The 25251-nt window shown below is 27.7% G+C and overlaps 3 protein-coding genes and 1 long non-coding RNA gene across 7 annotated transcripts; 3 read left to right on the top strand and 1 right to left on the bottom strand.

The window, feature by feature from the left end:
* Positions 1 to 1853: 1853 nt before the first annotated feature.
* Positions 1854 to 4076, top strand: LOC132922150 (uncharacterized). Of its 2 annotated transcripts, none has more exons than XR_009660990.1 (3): positions 1854 to 2047; positions 2469 to 3247; positions 3322 to 4076. It is a non-coding gene; the product is annotated as an uncharacterized LOC132922150 (long non-coding RNA). The 2 variants fall into 2 exon arrangements; XR_009660989.1 differs by having other exon boundaries at positions 2469 to 3251.
* Positions 4077 to 4888: 812 nt separating this feature from the next.
* LOC132922725 (uncharacterized) lies at positions 4889 to 9811 on the top strand. The gene is made up of 6 exons (XM_060986388.1): positions 4889 to 5186; positions 5249 to 5359; positions 5867 to 6106; positions 6217 to 8807; positions 8882 to 8987; positions 9060 to 9811. The coding sequence occupies exons 1-6, from the start codon at positions 5067 to 5069 to the stop codon at positions 9330 to 9332; spliced, it is 3441 nt and encodes a 1146-aa protein (XP_060842371.1). The 5' UTR covers positions 4889 to 5066; the 3' UTR covers positions 9333 to 9811.
* Positions 9766 to 18363, top strand: LOC132922724 (transcription factor mef2A-like). 3 transcript variants are annotated; one of them, XM_060986386.1, is made up of 5 exons: positions 9766 to 9961; positions 10988 to 14833; positions 14907 to 15054; positions 15141 to 15439; positions 18276 to 18363. In XM_060986386.1, the coding sequence occupies exons 1-5, from the start codon at positions 9917 to 9919 to the stop codon at positions 18321 to 18323; spliced, it is 4386 nt and encodes a 1461-aa protein (XP_060842369.1). In that variant the 5' UTR covers positions 9766 to 9916; the 3' UTR covers positions 18324 to 18363. The 3 variants fall into 3 exon arrangements, with proteins under 3 accessions (XP_060842369.1, XP_060842368.1, XP_060842367.1); XM_060986385.1 differs by having other exon boundaries at positions 15129 to 15439; XM_060986384.1 differs by having other exon boundaries at positions 15126 to 15439.
* LOC132922726 (protein king tubby) lies at positions 18349 to 25112 on the bottom strand. Its single transcript, XM_060986389.1, has 9 exons — positions 24745 to 25112; positions 24549 to 24672; positions 23951 to 24052; positions 23439 to 23599; positions 23213 to 23380; positions 22918 to 23139; positions 22725 to 22842; positions 22497 to 22649; positions 18349 to 20025 (listed from the first exon to the last, which is right to left on the bottom strand). Exons 1-9 carry the CDS (start codon positions 24790 to 24792, stop codon positions 19892 to 19894), a joined length of 1230 nt encoding a protein of 409 aa, XP_060842372.1. The 5' UTR covers positions 24793 to 25112; the 3' UTR covers positions 18349 to 19891.
* Between the last annotated feature and the right edge of the window lie 139 nt (positions 25113 to 25251).

Here is a 25251-nt window from a genome sequence, read left to right as displayed (position 1 = left end):
TTTAAATTCTAAAACGACTAATTTTTTTTTTAATTTAAAGTTCTAAACAATATTTTTTTGCATAGTAAATAATTTAGGTATATTAAATTTTTATTCTTTTCTTGCCCGCAAACAGTTTTTAGTTTGTGAATGTGGCACGAGAGTCCAAAAAGGTTGACCACTGGTCCAATGTATAAAATAGCCAAGAATAAAATTAAGTCGTCAAGTATACCTTGGATCCTGGACATAGCAATGAATGTATATTTATTTGACAATTGTGTAGTTTCTTTTCTGTCATAAATTATTGTAGCAAATATGATCTATTTAGTACTTGGGGTGGTTAATAGTAAAATAAAATAAAAAATTTCGAATCTTGTCATAATATCGAAAACACAAAAAAACAAATGTATTATTATGCTATATACTTGTATAATATCGACAAAATTAATTTATTAATTTAATTTTAATTAAAAAATGCTAATTATAGAATTTTGAAAAATTTACCAATTATCTACATTATTATTTCTCTATAGGTAAATTGTATAATTTTAAAAGCATTTTTATTATTGAAAACAATTAAATTTTTTTTTTTTATTAAGCCGAAAAAAATTATAGATATGTAAATATGATTTAAAATTTAATACAGGCTTCTTCATCAATCGTTCACTAATTTTCTGTAATAAAAAATGTATAGTCACGGTATATTTTATAAACGTTTAAAATTAAAATTTTGATTGTATTCGGCTAAATTTATAAAATGTTCAAATTAATTTTTTCGTTAGTTATTCATATAAATATTTTCTTTTTATATCTACAATTTAAAAATATTATACTGGAATTCTCATTAGTTTTTTTTAACCTAAAACTTTTTGTTAATATGTTTACTGGAAAATCACATTATTTTTTATGACTATTTGAAGTTTAGTATTATACCTATAACTTATTAAATGTTTATTATACACCCACCCTAAAAATAAATATTTTTTCTCAAATAATTTTTATATTTTGTTATAGTTTAAAAAACGAATAATCTTAGATACTTAAAACTTTAATTAAATTATTATGAGAGTATTTCTTACAAATAGTATTTTTTCAAAATATTTTGAAATTATGTATATTTACGATATTATATATTTTGTTATTATTTAAAACATTATTTGTAGGGACATAAAAGTTTTTTGTACATGTTATACTATACGTACACAATGACATTTTTGACATACGTAGATTAATCTTAAGATATTATTTATTCAAATTATTTTTGATATATTATATTGTAAAATGGTACTGAAAATTGAATTCCTCAAAGCATTGACTAGGTACTATTTGTTACATGAAACCATAATAAAGGAAATGTATGAATTTGTTTCTATTATGATAGGTGTCTTCAGAAATATATATTTAAGTTTACATGTAAGAATATGTAAGATTAAGTTAAAGCACTGCGTGATTAAAACCAAAAGAATGCAGAAATAATAACTCAGAAACATAACGATATTAATCATAATTCTTTTTTTTTAAATATATATAATAATAATATAATTATTTTTGTTTAGTTCACTATTTTTATAGATTAAATTAAATAATTTGTAATCATCTTCATTAGAATAAAATATTAATACTTTGTAATATACTAATATTTATAAAGATTTGGTCTATAGTTTATATTATGTTTCAATTTTACGTTAATTTGTCAAACAGCTAAAATAGAAAAATAGATCGTATAATATCACAAAGAGTTTATAAAAAAAAAACCATAGATTTATCATATTATAATATTCGTCATCTGTAGCATACGACAATCGACGAGTGACGACATTCGTCGAAGACGATTAACAATTCTATAATAGTCTTAATGATCAGTCGTCAAACAACAGTCTTCAGTATATGACAAGTACTCTCCTTTTCATTTCGTGCTGTTTATTTTCATAAAACATCTTTATACTCCCATTAGAATCATAATGAAGATCGTATGAAGAAAATTTGGAGTTTCTTCGGCGGCGGTGCACTACTCCGTATACACTGTAGATTGGTACAACTCGGTTTCCCGGGAAGAGTCGACGCTTAAGTAAGTTATTTTTATTATTCTTTTTTGGAATTAAAATTATTTTTTAAACAAAATAAAATATATTAATTTATATGAACAATCCGCGCTAGTCGGACGATGTAGTTGATGTAGACGCATATTTTATTCTCCAGGGTCCAATGAAAAAATAGTACACAATGCCTACTTATTTTACTCATTAGTTATAGTAGACAAAAATTGTGAGAAATAACAACCATGTATATTATTCGTATTATTCGCGATTATATTATATTAGAATAGTAGTAGAATAGTACACCTTAGATCTGGACGTGGACGTAGCGAAAAATGTATAATGATCTTAAAATTATGTAGTTTATTTTTGTTTGTCATGAATTCTTGTAGCAAATATGGATCAATTTGGTACTTTTGGTGGTAAATAGTAAAACAAAACAAAAAATTTCAGATCTTGCCATAATATCGGAAAAACAAATAACTGAAATAATTACTCTGTATCCTTGTATAATGTCAACCCGGAGGACGATTGGCAGCATCATTAAGAAGCTCATCTGAATAACAACAATAAGTGTTGCAAGGCTGTGTTTGTTTAATACTATAATTTTTTGAACAGTAGTACAGTATATTGTGAATATTTACTTTAATTTTATTTAATTTTTATGGTTTTTTTTTTTTGATAATATACTGTACTACGGTTTTAGGTGTTCTTTTTATTCTAATAATACGTTGATAAATTACCAATTTTTTCAATTTTTTTCTTATCACAAAGCTAGTTCGTCTTTGTGTATGTTTAAATTTATATTATATTTTTTATAGTTATTGTGCTGTTTAACTTTCTTATAAAAGAGAGTGAGGAATTAAAAAGGTGGCCACCGAACAGAAAGTTAAACTGCAATATACTATAATCTTTTTAGTTCTTGTTTACATTTTTAACTGAAAAATTATTAATATAAAATTTCAAATTAATTTAAATTCAAAAATAAAAGAACACCAATATAGATTTCTTAAACATCAAAATTTTACTATAAGTTTAAATTACATTTAATCAGCACATTAGTTGAAGTTTTATAGGAACCGAACATTTGGCTGGATCATGGACTACCACCGACGGAGAATTTGTCATTGAGCTGAAGGAAAATGTGTCAGCACTCGGCTTCGTTTCAACCCGGAGGAAGATTGGCAGAATCAATAAGAAGCTCATCTTAATATCAACTGTTCAAAGGATTTGTTTGTATTATATTATAATTTTTAGAATCGTAGTAGGTACAGTATACTATATATAAATATATAATATTTATTAGTGAAGAAGAATTTGTCACAAAGCTGATGGGAAATGTGTCGGCACTCGGCTTCGTTTCAACCCGGAGGAAGATTGGCAGCATCAATAAGAAGCTCATCTTAATTTAGTTGTCCCCCCTTTACGCATTAGCGCTCATCTCTCATCCACTCATCCAACACATTGACTATCGCCGGCCGGCAACACACATTTATTATACACATTACCCGTTTTATATTATATAATATTATTAATACCTACATAGTTTAAGTTATTGTATATATTTTTTTATTATTTGAATGCATTCATATGATCAGTTGTGTATTTAGGAATTTTAGGATAAGGGCAACACATATTTTGCCGCCTCCCCCCCCATTAAAAAAAATTAAAAAACTTCTACGCCACGCAATGGTCAAACTGTTAATACCATAGAATACCATGTTATATAAATACTATAGTATTTTATACCTCTATGGCACACATTTGTTGTGAAAAATATTAATGATTGACGTCACTGCGCCAGTACTCATAAAGTACTAGCCCCTCTAAATCTTTAAAAATTTGCCGTTCTGGACAACTGGACCCAAAGCCCCTACCTAAATACGCCCCTGCATATGATGCGTTCTCGCTTACGATGTGGATTAGGCCTACTGGGGACACCACAATAAAAAAACGCGCCTCGTGTAATACCTCATAAAATTATTAAACAATACGGACAATGTTACGTCGTTTAATAATAAAGGTGGTGTGGAAAATTACCTAACACTGTTATTCTTATCTTATAGTTACCTTGCATACATTTTTTTTTATTAAATACCAATTAAATAATTATTAATATCAAGAAACGAGAAATATTAACGTTTTATAAAGTATTTCAATAAAATTATATTTAATATTTAAAAAATATTCTTTGACTTGTTATAAAAAAACTCAAAGTATAGTTATTATATTAGTTCTTATTTTACAAATACACTAACAAAAGCGGGTCAAGTTTAATATTGCCAGAAATATTGTGTGTATCTATTACTTTACTTAAAACATTGAATTTACACATATTTTTATTTACTTATTATTGTAATTATTAGGTTTATGGTTAGGTTTTAATGTACTTACCTATTATAATAAATAGGTATTTGAGAAAGTTCTTTTAAAATTTATATATAAGTTCTACATTAACATAACCGATAATTCATATATCGTGTATATTAGAATATAATGAAACGTTACTACTTATTTAAAACATCGAATCTAATATCATAATTAATGGAATTAGAGATTTTACTAACGCCATGTAACTTACTTTTACTTCATACTATTTCATAATATTTTTAAAATTTAAATTGTTATTTAAGTATTTTTTTAGACAAGTTTTTTAAATTACCGCCGATTTCTGGGTACCTAAATGACGTGGGAGATTATAGTTAATATGGAATCTAAATTTTCTTTGAGGTTCTAAATGTCCAAAGGGATCCAGTTGACGTATGTGGATCTACTTGTCGCGGGATCTAGGTAGTACGTAACCGCCGTCGTGCAACCATAGTATCTATATCCGTGTTATCGGTGTAACAGATTCTGATAGTTGTTATCGCCAGTTATGGTCAGTCTCTAGAATCATGTAAAATTAAAAATATAAGATATTCACGTCTTCGGACTTCAAACTCGTTTGATTTAAAAAAATATATATTCTGTATTATGCCAAGTCGAATATAATTAACAATTATTTCCTTCTCTACTTTGGACGTATAAGTATCGATTTACAAGAATTTAAAAATGGCTGTGTTACGAGACAACACCAGTGACAAAAATATGCCGGATCATATTTTAGTGTTAAGTAGAATTGACATTAAAAATATACTTAATTTACCTCTGAAAACCACTCAAAGGATAAAAGTTAGTAAAAGTAATTTTTATTATTATGTGATAAATTTATAAAAAAATGTCTCTTGCTTTAGTACACCTGTTTTGAAGTATCTCAAAACTTTATCATTTTTGGGGCTTCCAGTGGTGGATTATATGTATTTCGCAGAGAACCTTGTGAGTTTATACAACTGCTTCCAAATAAAGTGAGTGCACATATTATCAATAATATGAAAAACCTATAACAAAATATTATATTTTATTTTTAATTATAAAAAGTACACATTTTTAAGGAAGCTGATATTTTTAAACTGATTTTTAAATTTTAATAAATAGTTTATAGTTAATAAAAAGTAATACATTTTAAAATTCTTCTCGTTGATACATAACAATATATTTTATCGATTAACTACTCATAAGTATAGCCTATATTAATTATTAATTAGGTACTAAAGATTAATTTATTTTAATCTATTATTACCTACCTAGTACCTACATATAGTAATAGATATATTTATAAATTTAGGTAAATGCCTATGTTAATTTATAGTGTTAAAATAAAATCTTTAGTAGTAGTTATTTATCAATATGGGTATGAACATCTTATTAAATATTATTTACTTTAATTTTTATGTTAAATTGTCAATTGTCAATAATCTTTTGATGATAAACTTCACTTAATTTTTAATGTAAACTTATAAATTAATATAAAGGAAGGATCTGTGACTCAAATTGCTGTATCTAAAGATGAAGATCTCATTGCATTTGGTACTCAAAAAGGTGTTGTATGTATTTTGCAAAGAAATGAAAATGGAATTGGTGCGAAGTTGATAAATAAATCTACTGAACACTTAGGACATGAAATCACTACTATGGAATGGACTTCAAAAAATCAAGTATATTTTGGTGATTGTAATGGAAAAGTCACTTCAATTTATGTATCATTATTTGTTGTAAGTAGTCATATAAACTCATGTATTAATATATTATGCATATGACTTAGGACATAAGCAATGCAACCTTATAGTTCAAAATATAGTATAATACATTTTCTACTTTTCAGAGAAAGGCTATTTTCCAAACCCCACCATATACTATGATTGAACTAGATTCAAAAGTAATTCAAATAGATAGCTCTGATGATATTTTAGTGATCTCGACATTGACAAGATGTTATGTTTGTGATATGTCTAAAGAACAATTTAAACAAATTGGACAAAAAACTAGGGATGGTGATTATGGTTGTTGTATTGTTACATGGAATGAGAAGAAAATCTTTTCTGCAAGACCAGGTTCAAGGATTTGGGAAGTAGAATTAAATGGTATTGTAAAAAGTACACATCAACTAAAATATTGTTTAGCCATTCCGCCAACACTTAATGTTTGTGCACAAAAACCATTGGATTTATCAAGAATTTCTGGTAAAAATTGGCCACCGCAGTCTCTGAATTTTAAAAAACTGTATACAATTTGGGATAATTGCTTACTTACATATACATCAAATAGTATATTTATACTGGATATGTTAAAAGTTAATGTTCTATTGTGGTGTGACGGATATAATAATATACAAAATGTCAAGTACATTGAAGATACTGTATATATATGGTGTTCAAATGGTGAACTCATTGCCGAAAAGATCACTTCCCTTCAAAATTATTTGGTTAATTGCTATGAATCTAAAGATTACAATACCTGCATTTCATTAATAGAACATTATTATGATAGAATAATACATACAAAATGTATTATTGACGAGTTATATCCTCTTGTCAATATAGATCAAAAGATAGACTTGCCAGTTAATACAAACAGTTTGATCTCAAAAATTAAAAAAACTTATTATTTAAAACAGCAATTTTTTAAGTTACCATCCGGAATTTACTCTTTGAAAAATTATGTATATGTTAAAAAAAATTATAGATTACAAAAAAGTTATAGTTTAATTTCTTTAAAGTCCGATAAACCTGTATTACGTTTCAAATCTATGCCAAATATACATATAAATCTAGAAAAAGTTAGAAAGTCTGAACAGTATCCATCTTATGATTATTCCAAGTTAAATAATAAACAAGTTTTTGATCAGATTTATATGGAGTTAAATATTCCTTCAATTCCATTTGTTTCATTGGCTACTTCTGAAGTATTTCACGATACTTTAATGGAAATAGGGTCAAACGTTACCAATAAAATTGCAAAAAGTAGTAAAACTCTTAAAGATACATTAAATAATCTAACTGCTAGTACAGGTAAAAATGATTTGGTGCCATATGAAATAACAAATATTAATCGACACGAACCACCACCTGTTGATGAGAGCGAAGTAGATGTTTCCAATTATAAATTGGATCTTGAACATCGTGAGAAACTTAATTTACTTCCTATTTTAAAAATATGTAAACAACTTCAGAATGAATATAAATTAGATGTAGACTGTTTACAACATTTATTTAATGGTGTATATGAAGTTAAATCTAATTTGGAAAATGTTATACATATAAAACAGCCTATGTTTCCATTCCAACAGTATTTGAAAGAAAAACATTTGAACACTATTAAGAAAGCAATAAATGATAGTTTCATTAGCAATTTAGTAGCAAAATGGGCTGATATACATGCAAAAGATATCTCGATTGTCAATAAATTTGATTACCCAGAATTTTTGACTAACTATTTAGATGAAAATGATTTTAAAAAAGATATGAAAGTCAGTGAACTAATTACATTATTTGGTCAAGTTATGGAAGTAGGTAGTATTTTTGAATTTTTGCTCAATAGTAATTTGAAATGTTCTTATGCTATATTTTGTAAGATTTTGAAAATGAATTCCAACAATAATGGAAAGACCGAAGAACCATTATTAATGTACTTAAATTCAATGTATGTGTTTTTGAAATTAGACCAAATTGAATCATTTCGTATACTTGGATACAAAAGAAACATTAAACCTATATTTGTATTTTATTTGTTAATGAAGTTTTCGGTTCATTTAGAGCCGAGTCGTCGCGAAAAATGCAATACAATATTTTTATCTTATTTATCGCACTTTGATAAAAGTATCTTTACTGATTGTAATATTCTTTATTATGCTGTTTATAGTTTTTTGATATTAAATCAAAATAAAAACCAATTATGTAAATGTGGATTCCCATTGGATAATATTGATGGTAAATTCAAAAAGCTTGGACAAATACTTATTGATTATTTATCTAGTGCTGTTGTAAATTTGGAACAATTGCATATAATTTTACATACATTTACAAAATGTAATGTTACCACAAACTCTTTGGAAGATGTAATAAAATGTTTTTGTAAACAAGTGCCTCATTTTTGGCCTGTTGTTTTAAAATCGGTCTTAAATCTAAATGATTTAAAGCATACAAAAATTATTCTTGCTATCCATTTGGGTTTAGTGGATCAGTTAGACGTAAATTTGATCAACAAAAGTGAATTGTTGTTTGACAAACTTTTCACATTAAATCATTACTTTAAAAATGGCCTTTGTTTGAACTGTGGCAATATCGGCGAAAAAAATCAAGGAATTACATGGACTGATTTAACATCTTTGGCATTTCAATATTTAAGTCAAGAAGAAACTAAAAGATTACTCTTCAAACATAGAAATAATATACCATGTGGTGATATTGATAATTGGTAGTTATAAATAATATATATTATACTATATTAAAATAGACAAAAATCAGATTTAATTGTTTTATTATATTTAGGTTTTATCAAAGTTTTATTTTGACTCAATTGGTTGGTTCAAGCTCAAAGAAGGCTTTGATTGATACACTAAAATATCATAATAATATATCAATGATAAATACAGAGGTAAGAGTCAACATTTTCCAAAATATTCTATAGAATGTTATTTTATTTTATACCTAGTTTGTTTCTTGACAGAATTTTAAAAATATGTTAACAACGTTGGAAGAAGAAATAGGAGATCCTATTCGGTTTAAAAATCAACTATCAAAAAAATCACATTGGGGTACACGAATTGATATTCAGAATAGTTATTGTATTTGGTGTTCGTTACCATTGAACTCTGATCCTTTAATTAGAGGTAAGAAAAATGGACTCATATCATTTAGATGTGGACATTCTTTTCATACTGTATGCATTCGTCATCAAACTGATAATATTCAATGTATTGTGTGCCAAAGAAAATATTAAATATGTTAGAGACTAGTGTTAGGGTATAAAAGTAAGAAAAATGTTTATTTTATATTACTTAAAAATAATAATTATTTGTTGTATGAGTAAGTATCCCATGTTTATGAAATTATCACATATTGAAACTAATATGTTTATGTACACTTTTTTTAAATTTATTAACGTGGTTCATAAACCATAGTTATAATAAAATGTTAATAATTTATTCTAACGTAGAGGATACCTTAAGTTTAAAAAACAATGTGATTATTTTTATTTAGTAAAATGTTATATATTATTTTAAATTATTGGTTTATTATGTTAAAATTTGTTAATAATTATTTTTTTAATAAAGGCTATATTTTTGTTACATGCCCATACAATAATATCAAATCAATTGTCAAGTCATCAAATGTGACGCCAATATGTGATTTAATTGTTTTAATATTGATTATACTTTTATTTGTTAGTTTTGGTAAATATTTACTTGATTTCACTCATTGATATTGTAATTTATTCATACGTAGTTTGAACATATGTATTTATATTGTTAAAAATTGTATACATCCCATAAAAATCAAGGATTTTAGTTAACATAAAGAGTTATGGGAACAGAAAAATATGGATTCTTTTTTTTTTTACTATCAAAGGTAATGTATTATATTATTTTAAAATAAAAAACCATTTATACATTAACATTATATGTTACACAAGATTTACATATGCTGAATATGCTGAAGTTCTTTGTAAATACTGACCACAAAAAAATATTTCAAACAGTCACACAATTTTTTTTTAAATCTTGATTATAATTATTATATAATTTGATATGAATAAAAATGTAATAATACCCAACTATCTAGTTGTCTAGATTCTGGGAGTATTATTTAGTATTATTATTAGCTTATCTTTTTCTCGATCGAATATTTTTGTTTTGAAAGGTTCATATATTTACATATTGTGTAGCAAAAAATTGTCAGAAAGATTTACTTGTGAAGAAAACTTAATTATTATATTAGTACCTATTGCTTATATAAATTAGACATATATTTGTTAAATTGGCGTACTCGCCAATTAACACATGTTTTTTTCGTTGGTGACCTTGTTATAGAAAGTAGTGGGTAGGTACCTAAGTATTTACTAGATACTACTTATCCATCCCTTTGGGTATGGTAAGGTGTGAATGTGTGATCATTCTACTACTGGGCGCTGATCTTAACATTTTCACCTGAAAATGGATGAATAATTAGGGGAGTTTCGTAGTTAAGCGAATAAAATACAGTAAAACTCGATTTAAGACGCTTTCCCACAAAAGACGCTATTTTCCGTCGGTCCCTGCTCCCTAGAGTCTAGAAAATTCCTTTATAGGTATTAGATTATAGTTAGGTACCTAATGTAAAAACCACCTCTTAAGACATTTGATTTATCTCTTTCTAATTGGTTAGGACGATCTTTTATTCAGTAGATATCTAATAATAAATGTAAGATAATTAGAAATGTTGGGTTATGTTAACATTATTGTTATAAAAATAGAAAACCGTACAACTGGGAGTTACCAAAACCTTATTAGGTTTTAAGATTAAAGAAACCATTCTGTATTTCAAACTTAACAAAAGAAACTATTGAGGTTCCTTTACTATTTAATATTATAATATAATTTTGAAAATTGTTTACAGATTCTATCTGTTAAGTGTTTAGAAAACAATCCTACAGAATCATTACCATATGGACAAAATGTAGGAGCACCTAACTATTGGACTGGTCAGCCAGACCAATCAGTACCACAAGGAATGACAAATTATTACAATACAATAAATCCTAACCTTCCACACAATGCTTATTTGAATAATAATAATAATCAACAATACAATAACTATCATCAACAATCTTCTGTACCACAACACTTCATTTCGCCACAACAATTTAATCCGCCACAACAATATAATTCACTGCAACAATTAAAACCGCTACAACAAGAAAATCTGCCACAACAATTAAATCCGCCACAACAATTTAATTCACCGCAACAATTAAAACCACCACAACAATTAAATCCGTCACTACAATTTGGACAAAACCAATTGCAACCAATGCCTCAACCAGTAAACCATCATAAAACAAACGTAAATACATTTCAGCCACCCTTGAATATAAATCAGAAAAATCAAAATCAACAGTCTCAAATACCACTGTCAAACAATTTACATTCACCACCACAGAGTAGTGGACAAGGAGTTTCTCATACTCTCGGGACAATTGGACCTTCGCTAAAAGAACACCAGAAACAATTACCAACGAGTTTGGATCAAAAAATAACACAAGGTTTACCAAATTTTGGCCAAGTTATAAATAACGCTAAAAATCAAGCAAACATACCACCATCTCCTCCCCCAATTCCTCCTATTTCAAATCTATCACAATTGCCTCCGATTCCACCACAATTGCCTCAAAATCCACCACAATTGTCTACAAATCCATTAGTCAAAGGCACTTCAACACCTAATGGAAATAATATGAAGATTAAAGAAGAAGAAGAATTACCAGATTTTGGCCAAATTATGAATAACCCTAATAATCCAGAAAATTTACTACCATCTCCTCCCCCGATTCCTCCTATTCCAAATATATCACAATTGCCTCAGATTCCACCACAATTGCCTCAAATTCCACCACAATTCTCTTCTAATCCATTAGTCAAAGGCACTTCAACACCTAATGGAAATAATATGAAGATTAAAGAAGAAGAAGAATTATCAGATTTTGGCCAAATTATGAATAACCCTAATAATCCAGAAAATTTACTACCATCTCCAATTCCTCCTATTCTAAATCAATCACAATTGCCTCAAATTCCTCCAAAATTGCCTCAAATTCCACCACAATTCTCTTCTAATCCATTAGTCAAAGGCACTTCAACATCTAATGGAAATAATATGAAGATTAAAGAAGAAGAAGAATTACCAGATTTTGTCCCAGCTATGAATAACCATAATAACCAAGAAAATTTACCACCATCTCCTCCTCCAATTTATCCTATTCCAAATCAATCGCAATTGCCTCAAACTCCACCACAATTGTCTACGAATCCATTAGTCAAAGGCACTTCAACACCTAATGGAAATAATATGAAGATTAAAGAAGAAGAAGAATTACCAGATTTTGTCCCAGCTATGAATAACCATAATAACCAAGAAAATTTACCACCATCTCCTCCTCCAATTTATCCTATTCCAAATCAATCGCAATTGCCTCAAACTCCACCACAATTGTCTACGAATCCATTAATCAAAGGCACTTCAACACCTAATGGAAATAATATGAAAATTAAAGAAGAAGAAGAATTACCAAATTTTGTCCAAGCTATGAATAACCCAGAAAATGTACCACCATCTCCTCCCCCAATTCCTGCTATTCCAAATCTATCACAATTGCCTCAGATTACTCCACAATTGTCTTCTAATCCATTAGTCAAAGGCACTTCAACACCTAATTATGGAAATAATATGAAGATTAAAGAAGAAGAAGAATTACCAGATTTTTTCCCAGCTATAAATAAACCAAATAATCCAGGAAATTTACTACCATCTCCTCCCCCGATTCCTCCTATTCCAAATCAATCACAATTGCCTCAGGTTCCCCCAAAATTGCCTCAGATTACTCCACAATTGTCTTCTAATCCATTAGTCAAAGGCACTTCAACACCTAATTATGGAAATAATATGAAGATTAAAGAAGAAGAAGAATTACCAGATTTTTTCCCAGCTATAAATAAACCAAATAATCCAGGAAATTTACTACCATCTCCTCCCCCGATTCCTCCTATTCCAAATCAATCACAATTGCCTCAGGTTCCCCCAAAATTGCCTCAAATTCCACCACAATTCTCTTCTAATCCATTAATCAAAGGCACTTCAACACCTAATTATGGAAATAATATGAAGATTAAAGAAGAAGAAGAATTACCAGATTTTGTCCCAGCTATAAATAAACCTAATAATCCAGGAAATTTACTACCATCTTCTCCCCCGATTCCTCCTATTCCAAATCAATCACAATTGCCTCAGGTTCCCCCAAAATTGCCTCAAATTCCACCACAATTCTCTTCTAATCCATTAGGCAAAGGCACTACAACACCTATTGGAAATAATATAAAGATTAAAGAAGAAGAAGAATTACCAGATTTTGTCCCAGCTATGAATAACCCTAATAACCTAGGAAACGAAGATATTTTGATAGATAATTCTCAATCAGACATACAAAAATTTTTAAATTCTGAAAATAATGATAAATTAAACCCATTGAATAATATGTTTAAAAATCAAGATGATTCTCAATTTGTATCGAATGATGCACCGTCACAATTACCTATGAATGTGCAAGTAGAAAACGTAATAATTAATCCACAACCAGATGACATAACAAATGGTTCGAGTCTCAATGATAATACTGAAAATTTACAAAATGCATTGAACAATAATTTAGTACCTTCATATTTTGAAGATACAGAATTCAATGAAGAATCAAAACTGGAAAAAGCAATTTTTGGGTCATTGCCTCTGTTAGAGAATGCTAATAAAGAAAACAATAAATTAAATTCATTGGAAAATTTAACATTTGACGAACCACCTGCAGAATGGGAAAGTCTATCCAAGTATGATAAATCATATATTGTTGACAAAGAAAATTCCAAATATTCGAAAGAGAATAATGCTAAATTAACTGTCTTCGCCAATCCAAATGATATTCATATACTTCAACAATCTCCTAAGCAGTCGTCAACTAATGTTAATAGTTATCCAAATAATAATATTTTATTAAATACTCCATCAAAAGACATGCCATTATGGTATATTCCCTCATTTCCAAATAGCGTTGATTATGTTCAACCTTTTAATTCGAATGCTTATAAAGAACCACCTAGTTCATTATTAAGCGTTAATCAAAATCCGGTAGTTTATAATCAAATTCCAATGAATCTGGCAAATAGTAATTATTATAATCAACAAGTTGATTCTACATCTATTGATCAAAATCAGATGACCTCTAAAATACAATCACCCAATTTGTTACCAGATACTAATCAACCAAGTTCTGTTGACAACAGTGGATCTATTTACAAGAAAGTAGACTTAAAGAACCCTCCTCCAAATATTTATAGTTCATGGTGTTTACCAAAAAAAGATTACACAAAAAATGTACGTCCAAACCAAAACGATAGGAATACAAATTATGATGGTAATTCACGTACAAGCATTTTTGGAACACCATTGTCGTCTTACCAGAATAGTATTCAGGGAATTTTAAATTCACCTTCAAACGATATGTTTGTACAAAATATGATATCCGTAATTTCAAATTCAGTTCAAGCACCATTGGATGGGACCAAGGCAATATTTGACATAACACGTGTAAATTTCCCACGTTCTCCAGTGAGTCATGTAATTCGTTTAACTCATGCTATCGTACGATCTGTGATGCTAAATCTTCGGCAGACTTTAAATACAGTCATGAACACTTTATATGTAAGTTTCTCACTAAATTTGGGAATTTAATTATTGTTTTATTTTTAATTTTTTATGTTTCAAAAATATTTAGGGCCGTCGAGCTAAACGAGATTTAAATCCTTTCGATGTGTTATATAATTTACCGGGTGCCCTCGTTAACAAATACTCTGACCAATCTACTGCTCTGCAGAAGACGAAAAATGCAAATTTGCCATACTATAATCAACCGACTACAGCAGGTATTTCCGTAAAACCACAATTCGTATTATCTCTACCTACACACGTGATTTCTACTAAAATCACACTACAGCAGCTTTATTCACAGGTCAACAACCGACAGTAGATTATTCTGTAAGTCAACCTGCAACTGAAAATATGTTAGGGCAACAACAGATGTACTACGGTAGCAGAACCGACAGAAATTACTACGGATCACAATATGATAACATTGGAATCGTATCACAATCGGCGAACACTCAAAATTATGTTTTAAATTCTTTGGCCGATGCGATCACCTCTGCAGTACGTTCAAATGTACCTGATCCTTATTCAATCGACTCCCCAGAAGTAAAAGAATACATACAGCAAGTGATCGTAACTATTGAAATAGTGTTCAAAAATCAGGTAAGAGACAAAAATTGCTCATGTGTTACCTAATTGTTGAATTTTTTTTATTAATTATATACCTAAACATATATTATATATAGGTATATATTATACCCTCAACAATAATGCCGTGAAACCTAAGTGTGTAGACTGTAGGTAATAGGTACATTGCCCATATTAGAAACTATTGAATCGCAGTTACCATAAAAGAAAACGGAAATAATTCAAAAACGTATTGAACTGTTTAATTGTTTTTGAATATTCTTTAATAAAATATTTTTGTATTCCTGGGACGAGATCCGTCTTAAATTTTATTGACTCCAAATGTAGACCAAAAATTAACCCGTTTAGAAATAATTTTAAAATAAAAAATACCATGCATGTTGCATATAAAAATTGATCAGGCAATTGTTTGAAAGAGCTACCTATATTTTAAACAGATTTTAAAATAATATGGTGTTTACTTTATTTTTTAATAAAAATAAAATCAATATAGTGGAATAGTAAATAATAAATAATCTATATGTTCAGCAGTATACACGTAGGTGTCGTAGGCCATAGATACGTTTTAAATGTAATAATATTGTCTCCCAATGATTTGATAGGTACTTAATAAGTAGGTCGAACTATATTAGTAGGCTTAACTTATTTTTCGTTTCGCGTTGATGACGGTATTGTTGACGTAATACCGCTTGACAGCTGACAGCTCAAATTGCCCTACACCAACGTAAATACACCCGACATGGCCGACACGAGCAATTCGAATAGGTGAATAATTAGTCAACAACAATTTATTTTCAACATGCTTTGTATTATGTTATCAAAGTTCATCAATTTGGATAGGTAAATTTTTTCAAACATAATTTTTATTTATAGGAACCACCATAAGAAGATATCTTCTTAAATCTTCTTATACAATATACATCGTGATAGCAACTATAAAATGTACCGTTTGAAACAGAACTCAGAAGTACCTATTAGGTACATGAGTATAGGTACTTGCTGCTTAGATTCTGATTCTCTGTATTGAATGTAATGATGACGTGTTTTTATTAACATTTTTATTGTGCCTATATTTTAAAAACACTGTTTCTAAAAAATGCTCTGATCATCGATAGAAGTTTCTGATATCAAATTGAACTTTCTGGTATAGATAAAAATTGATTTATTTTTATTGAGAAAAAATACAAAGTTTAATATCATTAATACAATAATTCTTTGCAGGTAAGCTAAAAAGTAGTAGGTATCAAAAGGTTAGATAGTTTTCGATTTTTTTCCCATAAGCGTCTATAAAAATATTTTTGCGTGATCTATAGATAAGCTTAAAAATATTATTACAAGGTTCCTTATGACCTTATGTGTTATGACTTATGAGATACATTAGTATTTAGTACATGGATAAATAAAATAAAATTGAGCGTCAATACATAATCATGTTTTATGAGCGTTTAAAGATAGAATTTTAACATAAGTAAGAAAATCGAATTTGTCAAAAATTGGATTTGCTTAAAAATTCTAATTTTTTATTATGTTTTTTTTCTTTCAATTATTTAAGTGCCAGGGTCCAGGAAAAATAACTTAGTATATAATACATAGTAAATATATATATATATATATATAATACATTAATATATGTACTATAATAAAAATTGTAAAATGTAAAAAAAGGAATGCAATGTTTTTATTATGAAGATTAGAATAAAAAAACCAAATTCCGCTTCTGGTTCTGATAACATATAAACGTCCCAAAATGAGTCGTACGGCGTACGCATAGACTAGATATCTTAGTCCGTGGTCGCACGATTAAACGGCCACAGGTGGCGGTGCGTATGCTAAGGTTGCTATCTTAGCCCGCGTAGTATAGGGCTTATTCATGATTTTTGTAAAATATATGCATTATTTCGAACCATGACCCATTACAAATTTTATAGCTTGTAAAATTACGCATTCATATACATGTGCATATGTGTATATTTCATGTGTACTCTACATAGAAGTTAGTATCAGATCTATTATTCAGTTTCCGACATCCGTAAGAGACTATAATATAGACTATTAGAGATTTAGAGAGTATTAACTATTTAACTATTAAGTATTTGAGTAATGAACCGCACTGCACAGGGACACAGTGTACAAAATGTTAATCTGTTAGTGAAAAATATTGATAGTATGCAATATGCATATATTTTACAAAAAAAACGCAAAAAACATGAATAATCCCTACCTATACTACACGGGTTAAAGTTGCAACCTTAGCATGCGTAGCACTACCTGTGGCCGTTTAATCGTGCGACTCATTTCAGTACGTTTTTTCATACAGGCCATATGAATTTGGTCTCCTTATTCGAGTCTTCATGATTTTTAGCAAAAGTTAAATCAACCAACCGTAATAATGTAATAGTAATATAAATTATTTTAATATCAACATCAAACAGAATATTATGAAATTATACTTTTATAGTAAAATGTATTATAATAAAGAATATGCTGACAAGTGACAGACCATTTATGTTTATAATCATTCTTCACATTTAGTGATTTATCATAGAATTCAAATTTAAAATATGAATTACAGTGACTAACCCAATCACCAGATATACTTGACATGTACTGTACAGCAGAAAAGTTCTTTACTTCTGCCCTTTATTGCTTAAATTATGAATGTATTGAAATTATAATATCTTTCATTTTCAAGTTTCCTTAAAGATCACATTTTTAAGTACTTAGCTGTTGATTTCTTATAGCATTTAAGAACTATCCTTCCTTGTATAGTATTTATCTATTTTATTAAATTAAGTGTCCTCAAATAAAATCATTTTTAAAGATATAATATATATTTTTTTTTTAATTTCAGATTGATAACATACTTCGTGGACAATCACCAACATTGAATATGTACTAAATAAAAAATAATAAATCAATAAGAATAGTTTTTTTTTAAATAGTTTTTATTTATTTTACATATTAACATTGACATAGAAAATACGATATATAATTAAAAAAAAAAAAGTACAATTATTTAGTAATGTAAGGCAGTGTTTCTCAACCTTTGTATTATGGCAACACATTATTAAAAATTTTCATACTTTGTGACACATAATAAAAAAAGAATAAGAATAATACCTATTAATTTTTGTAAATATAGTGTCAACAAGGTTCGTACATTTAATATTATTACTTCCCGCGACACGTTTGGACTTACCCGGCGACTCACCGGTTGAGAAACACTGATGTAAGGCACAAGTGTAAGGCACTTTTGTTTATATACACAATTACCAATTAGCCTAATATAAACTGTAGTTGATACAATTAGTGCAGATAGATATGTGATACTAGAGTGATTTGAGAACAATTACAGAACTTAAACATAACAAAATTATTAATTAATCAAAATAATATAATAATAAAACTGCCCGAGTTTACATATAGATATTAAATAATAAAACATTACCAATAGTTTAATAAAGGTAAAAACAAATATTCAGAAATTGTATAACTTTCATTTTAATAAGTAGCATAGTAATAATTGAAAATTTGATTTGAGTAAATTAGAATACCTAAGTGAACGCCATTATTTAATTTAATACATAAATAACAGAATATATGAGTATACATAGACTAGTAAAAGGTAAATGAACTAATAAAAGTAAATATTTTTAGGAACACAAGTCATAGTTATTTTTTGAATTGAATTGACATGTTTCTATGGGTGCTATAATTTATAACCCACAGTATTTCTGTGGTGCACCTGCACTTTTATGAGTGAAGACTATTCTCTCTATTATTTTGTATGGACCAAATAATTTAGCCCCATTATTAATTGTATGCTTTAACCAGCCAATTATAAATTGTAAAATATCTTGTAGACAAATCTTATAATTAATTAATAATTTAACTTGAATGGATTAACAACAAAATAAAACGTCAGTTTTAGTAAGTTACAAATTTAATGTAACAATAACACTAAGAGGTGTTTAATAAAAAATACAAGAGATTTAAAATTATTAAAAGATGAAATTAATAATATTAATACAAAATAAAATCATAATCCTCATATAAATTTCTTCATCCAACACAGTATAACTTTAAGTAGTAAATATTAGAGTAAAACAACTTTTATTCAAAACTTTTCAACTCATAATGTTAACGTTATTAATGGCAGTGTTCTAACAATCAATGTAAATAAAAATCATAATATTCCATTAAATAATAATTAAAACAGGATTTGATTTTTAAATAATAAAATCACATTCAAAATTATAAATTTAACTTTAACATATAAAAAATACTAAAAAGTAATAAGTAATGAATAAAGACTAGAATAAATTGAAATTTTTGGTGCAAAAATATAAATAAGTAGGTGAAAGGAGATAAAAGAAATAAAATTAACTAAAATCATTAAGCATGAGATTTAAAGCCAAAACTTAGATGACTTTTAGAATTTTCAAATTGAAATAAAATGTATTATAGTTATTCACAAGCTAATTTGCTATCAAAACTACTTAGAGTGATAGCAAATGCTTGCATTGCACACAATGGATATCTGTAATCCATTGTAAAGAGATCATCTGAAATTCGACCAAATTGCAGGACAATGTAATCAACTGAAAAAATAATAAAATACAATAAGGTAAATACAGTAAAGAAAGTTTTTGTTAAACAATAAATGTATTATTCATTAGATGATTAGATGATATAATAATTCTTGTACAAAAATTCTAATAAAACTTTTATGGTAGTTTAAAAAATATATTCTGGTGCCCCATCGATTAAATTTACTATTATTTTGACAATAATTGGCTGCAGCCAAAAAGTTGTTTAACTGTGTTTATCTTAGCAAAATGTGAGCTAGTAAATTGTTCTAATAATTAAGTAATTAAGTGAAGAGTTTGGCAATAGACACACGTTTACCACATTTATTTCCTGACACTGTGTGCAGTATCTCCTGTATCTAAGGGTAAACAAAATAGAGTACTACAATTTCAAAAGTGTTTTCTAAATATATTAAATATATTTTAAATTAGATATTATTATTAATAAATATGGTATCAATTATTGTACATTTATAATACATATTTATTTTTAAAAATAAATTATGTTAAGGAATAAAATATAATTTTTGATATTTTCCTACCTAAGGCATTTTACTACTCAGTTAAATTAATGATAAAAATTAATACGTGCCCTATAATTAGTTGAAATTATTTGAAATAAAAAAAAATTTCATACATTTAAGTGTTGCATTTCAGTATAAATTTAGTTATTATTGTTGTATATATTATATTTAGTAAAACAGCTGTAGATTATATGATGAAATTATATGTACCTATTAAATGTATCCTGATTTTAAGAACTCTTCAACACATTTACCTAGTAGACATGAGCAGTGGCACCAAAATATATATTTACCAAGTGAATTTAGTAAGTAGGGGATTACCTTTGTCATTCAGTATATAAATTTACATTAACTTAACCCAAGTGGGTAACATTTTGGACTTCAGAAAAAACCAAATATGAGGAATACACAGGTTGCATACTAAATTGATACCTTATTTTTCAAGAAATTATATCCAGCGAGCTAAGTAAAAACAATATAGTGGTGGCATGAAATGTACATATCTCGAAGCAGAAGTTGCCCATTTACAGCATAAATATTGGTTTTTTTTTTAACCGAACTAAACTAATTATCTACTGAATCAATTAATACTTAATAAATTGGAAAAAAGTAGATAAAGTGTGCAGATGAATGTTTTGCAAAATTCAATGAAATTGTACTGTTAGAAATTAAGTTATTAAAGGAAATGTGTAAATTTTTTAATAATAAATTATAATGAAATCTGAAATCATGGTGGTCGCATCTTGCATTATCGCACCAATTGGTTCCCCCACTCCACTTCGTGTATGGCAATACAAGACCTTGGTAGCTTAGGTAAAAGAATATTACAACACATTTCATTATTGTTATTTCACAAAATTCACATATTTCATTTTAATATTTGTTTTATTCCATTATCAACTATTGCTTCCACAAGTCGTTGATGTGTTTCACTGTCTCACATGTTCTCTGTTTATACCTAATCTTAAATTTATTATATTTTTATATAAATTGTTAAATTGTAATACTAGTATTAGTTTAAAAATTGATTAAAAAATGTATAGTTTATGTTCTACGATCTGCACCATGGCCATTACTCAAGTTTAGTAAAAAAATAAAATCTTTGGTTTAGATCAGTGGCAAATTTAGGTTACATTATATTTATAAGGCCTAATATCAAATCCTAAATATTATAATACAAAATTGTAATATGATATGATATAATAATATGAAAAATCTTATATCCACCTATGGTTTAGATTAGTGTTTCCCAACTTCTTTTACTCGCGGAACCTTTGCAGGAGTTTGAATGTTTTGTGGAACCCCCATATAATTTTTGTAGCTTTTCTATGTTCAAATCAAAATTATTATTAATTAATATATATTTTCTCAAATGTCTTACAGAACCCTTGGCATCGGCTTACGGAACCTTTAGGTTCCGTGGAACACCAGTTGGAAAACACTGGTTTTAGATATAATGACCTCAGTAGTAATAAAGAGAGAGATGGCCTTGTGGTGGCAAAAACGTATCTTTGAGGCAAAATGATAAAAATTGGTGATATTACAACGGGTTTGTTAGGTACAAACTAACACTTTATTGAACTCCTGTAAAAAACGCCTAAGAAAAAAAAGAAAGAAAAAGGTATCTTTAAGCACTATAAATATGTGATATCATAAATAAATTTTAGTACATTGAATTAAAGTACACTTATTTTGTTTCAAAAATATTACAATGGATATTTTTACTCAAAATTATTTCTAGCCAAGTAAATAAATTTTTAAAACAAAATAAGTGTACTTTAATTCAATAGTACTTAAATTTATTTAAGTATCATTTATTTATGATATCACATGTTTATAGTGCTTAAAGATTTATTTTTCTTAGGTGTTTTTTACATGTAGTTCGACAAAGTGTTTTTGTTGTGATACTAATCTATATATTCCAAGAACTTCAACCATTTAATAGTATAATAAACTCACCATCATTATCGTGAACAATTTGAAAGTTTTTAACTGAAGCCTGTGTGACTCGTCCATGGAAATTAAGAACATATGATTGGGTTTCTTCATTCCACTGTGGTGTTTTGTTATGCAATTCTATCAGGTCATCCATATTTTTAGTGCGATAACATTCTAAAAATATTTGTTATTAAATAATATATTGTTTTCATGATTTCATTAAAATAAATGTCAAAATTAAATTATTACCTAATAGTGAACTATAGTTATCAGTTGTGGCGACTTTAACTCTTTGGTGGTTTTTATTCATACCTGGTATTACCACAGTCATTTTACGCGGTCCTTTGAATCCTAGCACATTTGTTTCCTATAAAATAATGTATTATTTATAAAAGATAAAAAAAAAGCAATGTACCTATTATAAAATGATTTATTAACTTACATATACCACAGCTGCTAATTCTTGTCTTTCTTGTACTCCTTCAACAGATGACTTATATGGCGATGTACCATTATCATAGACAGTGAACTGAGTACCAATCAAGTTTGATCTAAGTTTGCCAACAAATGAATCACCGCCTCTAGACAAATCAGTTGGATCTGTTGATATTAGATAATTTGATGTTCTACTTTTTTTGCGTTTACGAGCAGCCAATAAAAAAATCTATGATGTTGAAATAATATAATAATAAGATAGTATCCATTAATCAATATTTAATTTTTTATTATTAATTTACTTTTGATCCATTTCCTTTGTCTAAATGTAAATAATAAGTAGGATATAACCCTCGATCCATGCCTTTTTTATCTCTAGTTATACGGCATTTAAAATGAACACCTTGGGCGGCAGGTTCCAGGACAAATGTATCTAAATTTCCATATACATCTCCTTCCAATTCATTAGTCTATAAAGCAAAAAGATAAAAATAAATATCATAATATTTAGATAATTAGACAACTTACATCAGTAACTGTCGAAGAAGGATAAATAAATGGGCTGTTTTCTTTTATGTGTATTGAACTTAAATTTTTAACTGGAGAAATGGAGCAAGATTCTTCATCTTCAGTATCTTCAGATACTCTACGTTCGTCAACAGTCATTTCAGCTACTTCTTTTCTCATATCTAAATATATCAAACATAAATACAAATTACAATAGTTATTATTTAATCTATTAAACTATGTATATTAAAATCTATATTTATTCAATATATTGCACAGATGGTTATTAACATAGAATACAAAACTTCAAGACCACAAATATAAATGCATTATTTATTTATTATGCATTACATGCCTTAAAATTATATAAATTATAGTTATTGGGATTAATAGAATTTAGTGATGAACTGATGAATGCATAAAAGTGGTATAAACTACATGATACAATATCAAAAATCTAACTTTGATCAAGATTTTCATAAAGATTTATTTTAATTAGAACACATTATAACTATAAATATAACTTTACAAACCTTCAATAACATCATGATTAATAGAATGTCTTGATACACCTAATATATCACTGGAGTCTGGACTGCAATTCATCATAGCATATGTTAATGGACCATCATAACCTAATAATTAATAATTTAACATACATTTAACATTTGTAACATTTATATACTGTTTTATTGACATCTTTAAAACAGTATATTAATTATTAATTAACATTTTTATGGTCTAATTAATATATCTTTTCTGAAATTAGAACTTGCTTATTATACTAGTGACTAGGTGTAAGCTTAACTTATAACCTCTGTTGTCTGTTTAGAAGACAGAAGATTTAATGTATAGATAACCAGGTATAGAAACAACAACTTGGTAAGAACCCATAGTGATGTTTTATACTAAAATCTAAAATATAGATCTTTCGCAGTTTGAAATTAAGTAAATATGTATTTACAACTAAATAACAATTTTATCAAGAAATAAACCGATTAGACTTAATCACTTTAAATAAATGTTGTAGGCTTGTATTTATTTGAATTTGACTTAATGGCTAGATGTTATTTGCAAGTAGAAATTAAAACAAAAATATATTAACGTTGTTACTCAGTTAACATTACTTACAATTCATCTCCAGTGGCCTAGCAGATTTAGGCCTTATTCTTGCACTTGGCATGACATTGTCTGATGCTTTTATTATTTGTGGAGTTTGTCTGACCTGCCTCATTTTCATTTCCAATAGTTGCTTCTGTGTGAATACAAATAATTAACAATGGCATGAATGAAGAGTTCTGGTAATATAACATTAGTAGGTAAGTACTTGTTGTTCCAGCGTTTGATGACGAATATTTCGAGTAGTAGCCGACATAATTGAATTGTACGTATGTTACAATAATGCAGAACACCAAAAAGGTACCAACAATTGCGAGATGTCACACGTTCTACAAGAGTACAAGACTCATGAACTGAAGTAAGAAAAAAACCTTGCCAATAACATCAACCTGAAAACACTTAACTGTTCTACCTATGTTTTAATAATTTCTAATAAAAATTAAAATATTCTTTAACTTGATGAAATTAAAAAATTGAAATTTTGAATTATTTTGATTTGTAAGTAATCTTAAATGTTAAATCGTAATCATATCACAGGACCGGACATTGTGAGAAAACCTGTTTTTTGTTTTGTAATCTAAACAATATTCTAAACAACTACACTTCATAACACAATTTGTAATACATTGTCAAGGAGTACCTATAAATATTGTTGTCAACTTAGAGTATATATATAAATATAATTTAAAATTGACGTGATTGGCTCAGCCGGGAG

Source organism: Rhopalosiphum padi, chromosome 2 (genome assembly GCF_020882245.1).
Source record: "Rhopalosiphum padi isolate XX-2018 chromosome 2, ASM2088224v1, whole genome shotgun sequence".
Lineage (NCBI taxonomy): Eukaryota > Metazoa > Arthropoda > Insecta > Hemiptera > Aphididae > Rhopalosiphum > Rhopalosiphum padi.
Note: the sequence above shows the minus strand (reverse complement) of the source record. Positions and strands in the feature narration are given on the sequence as shown.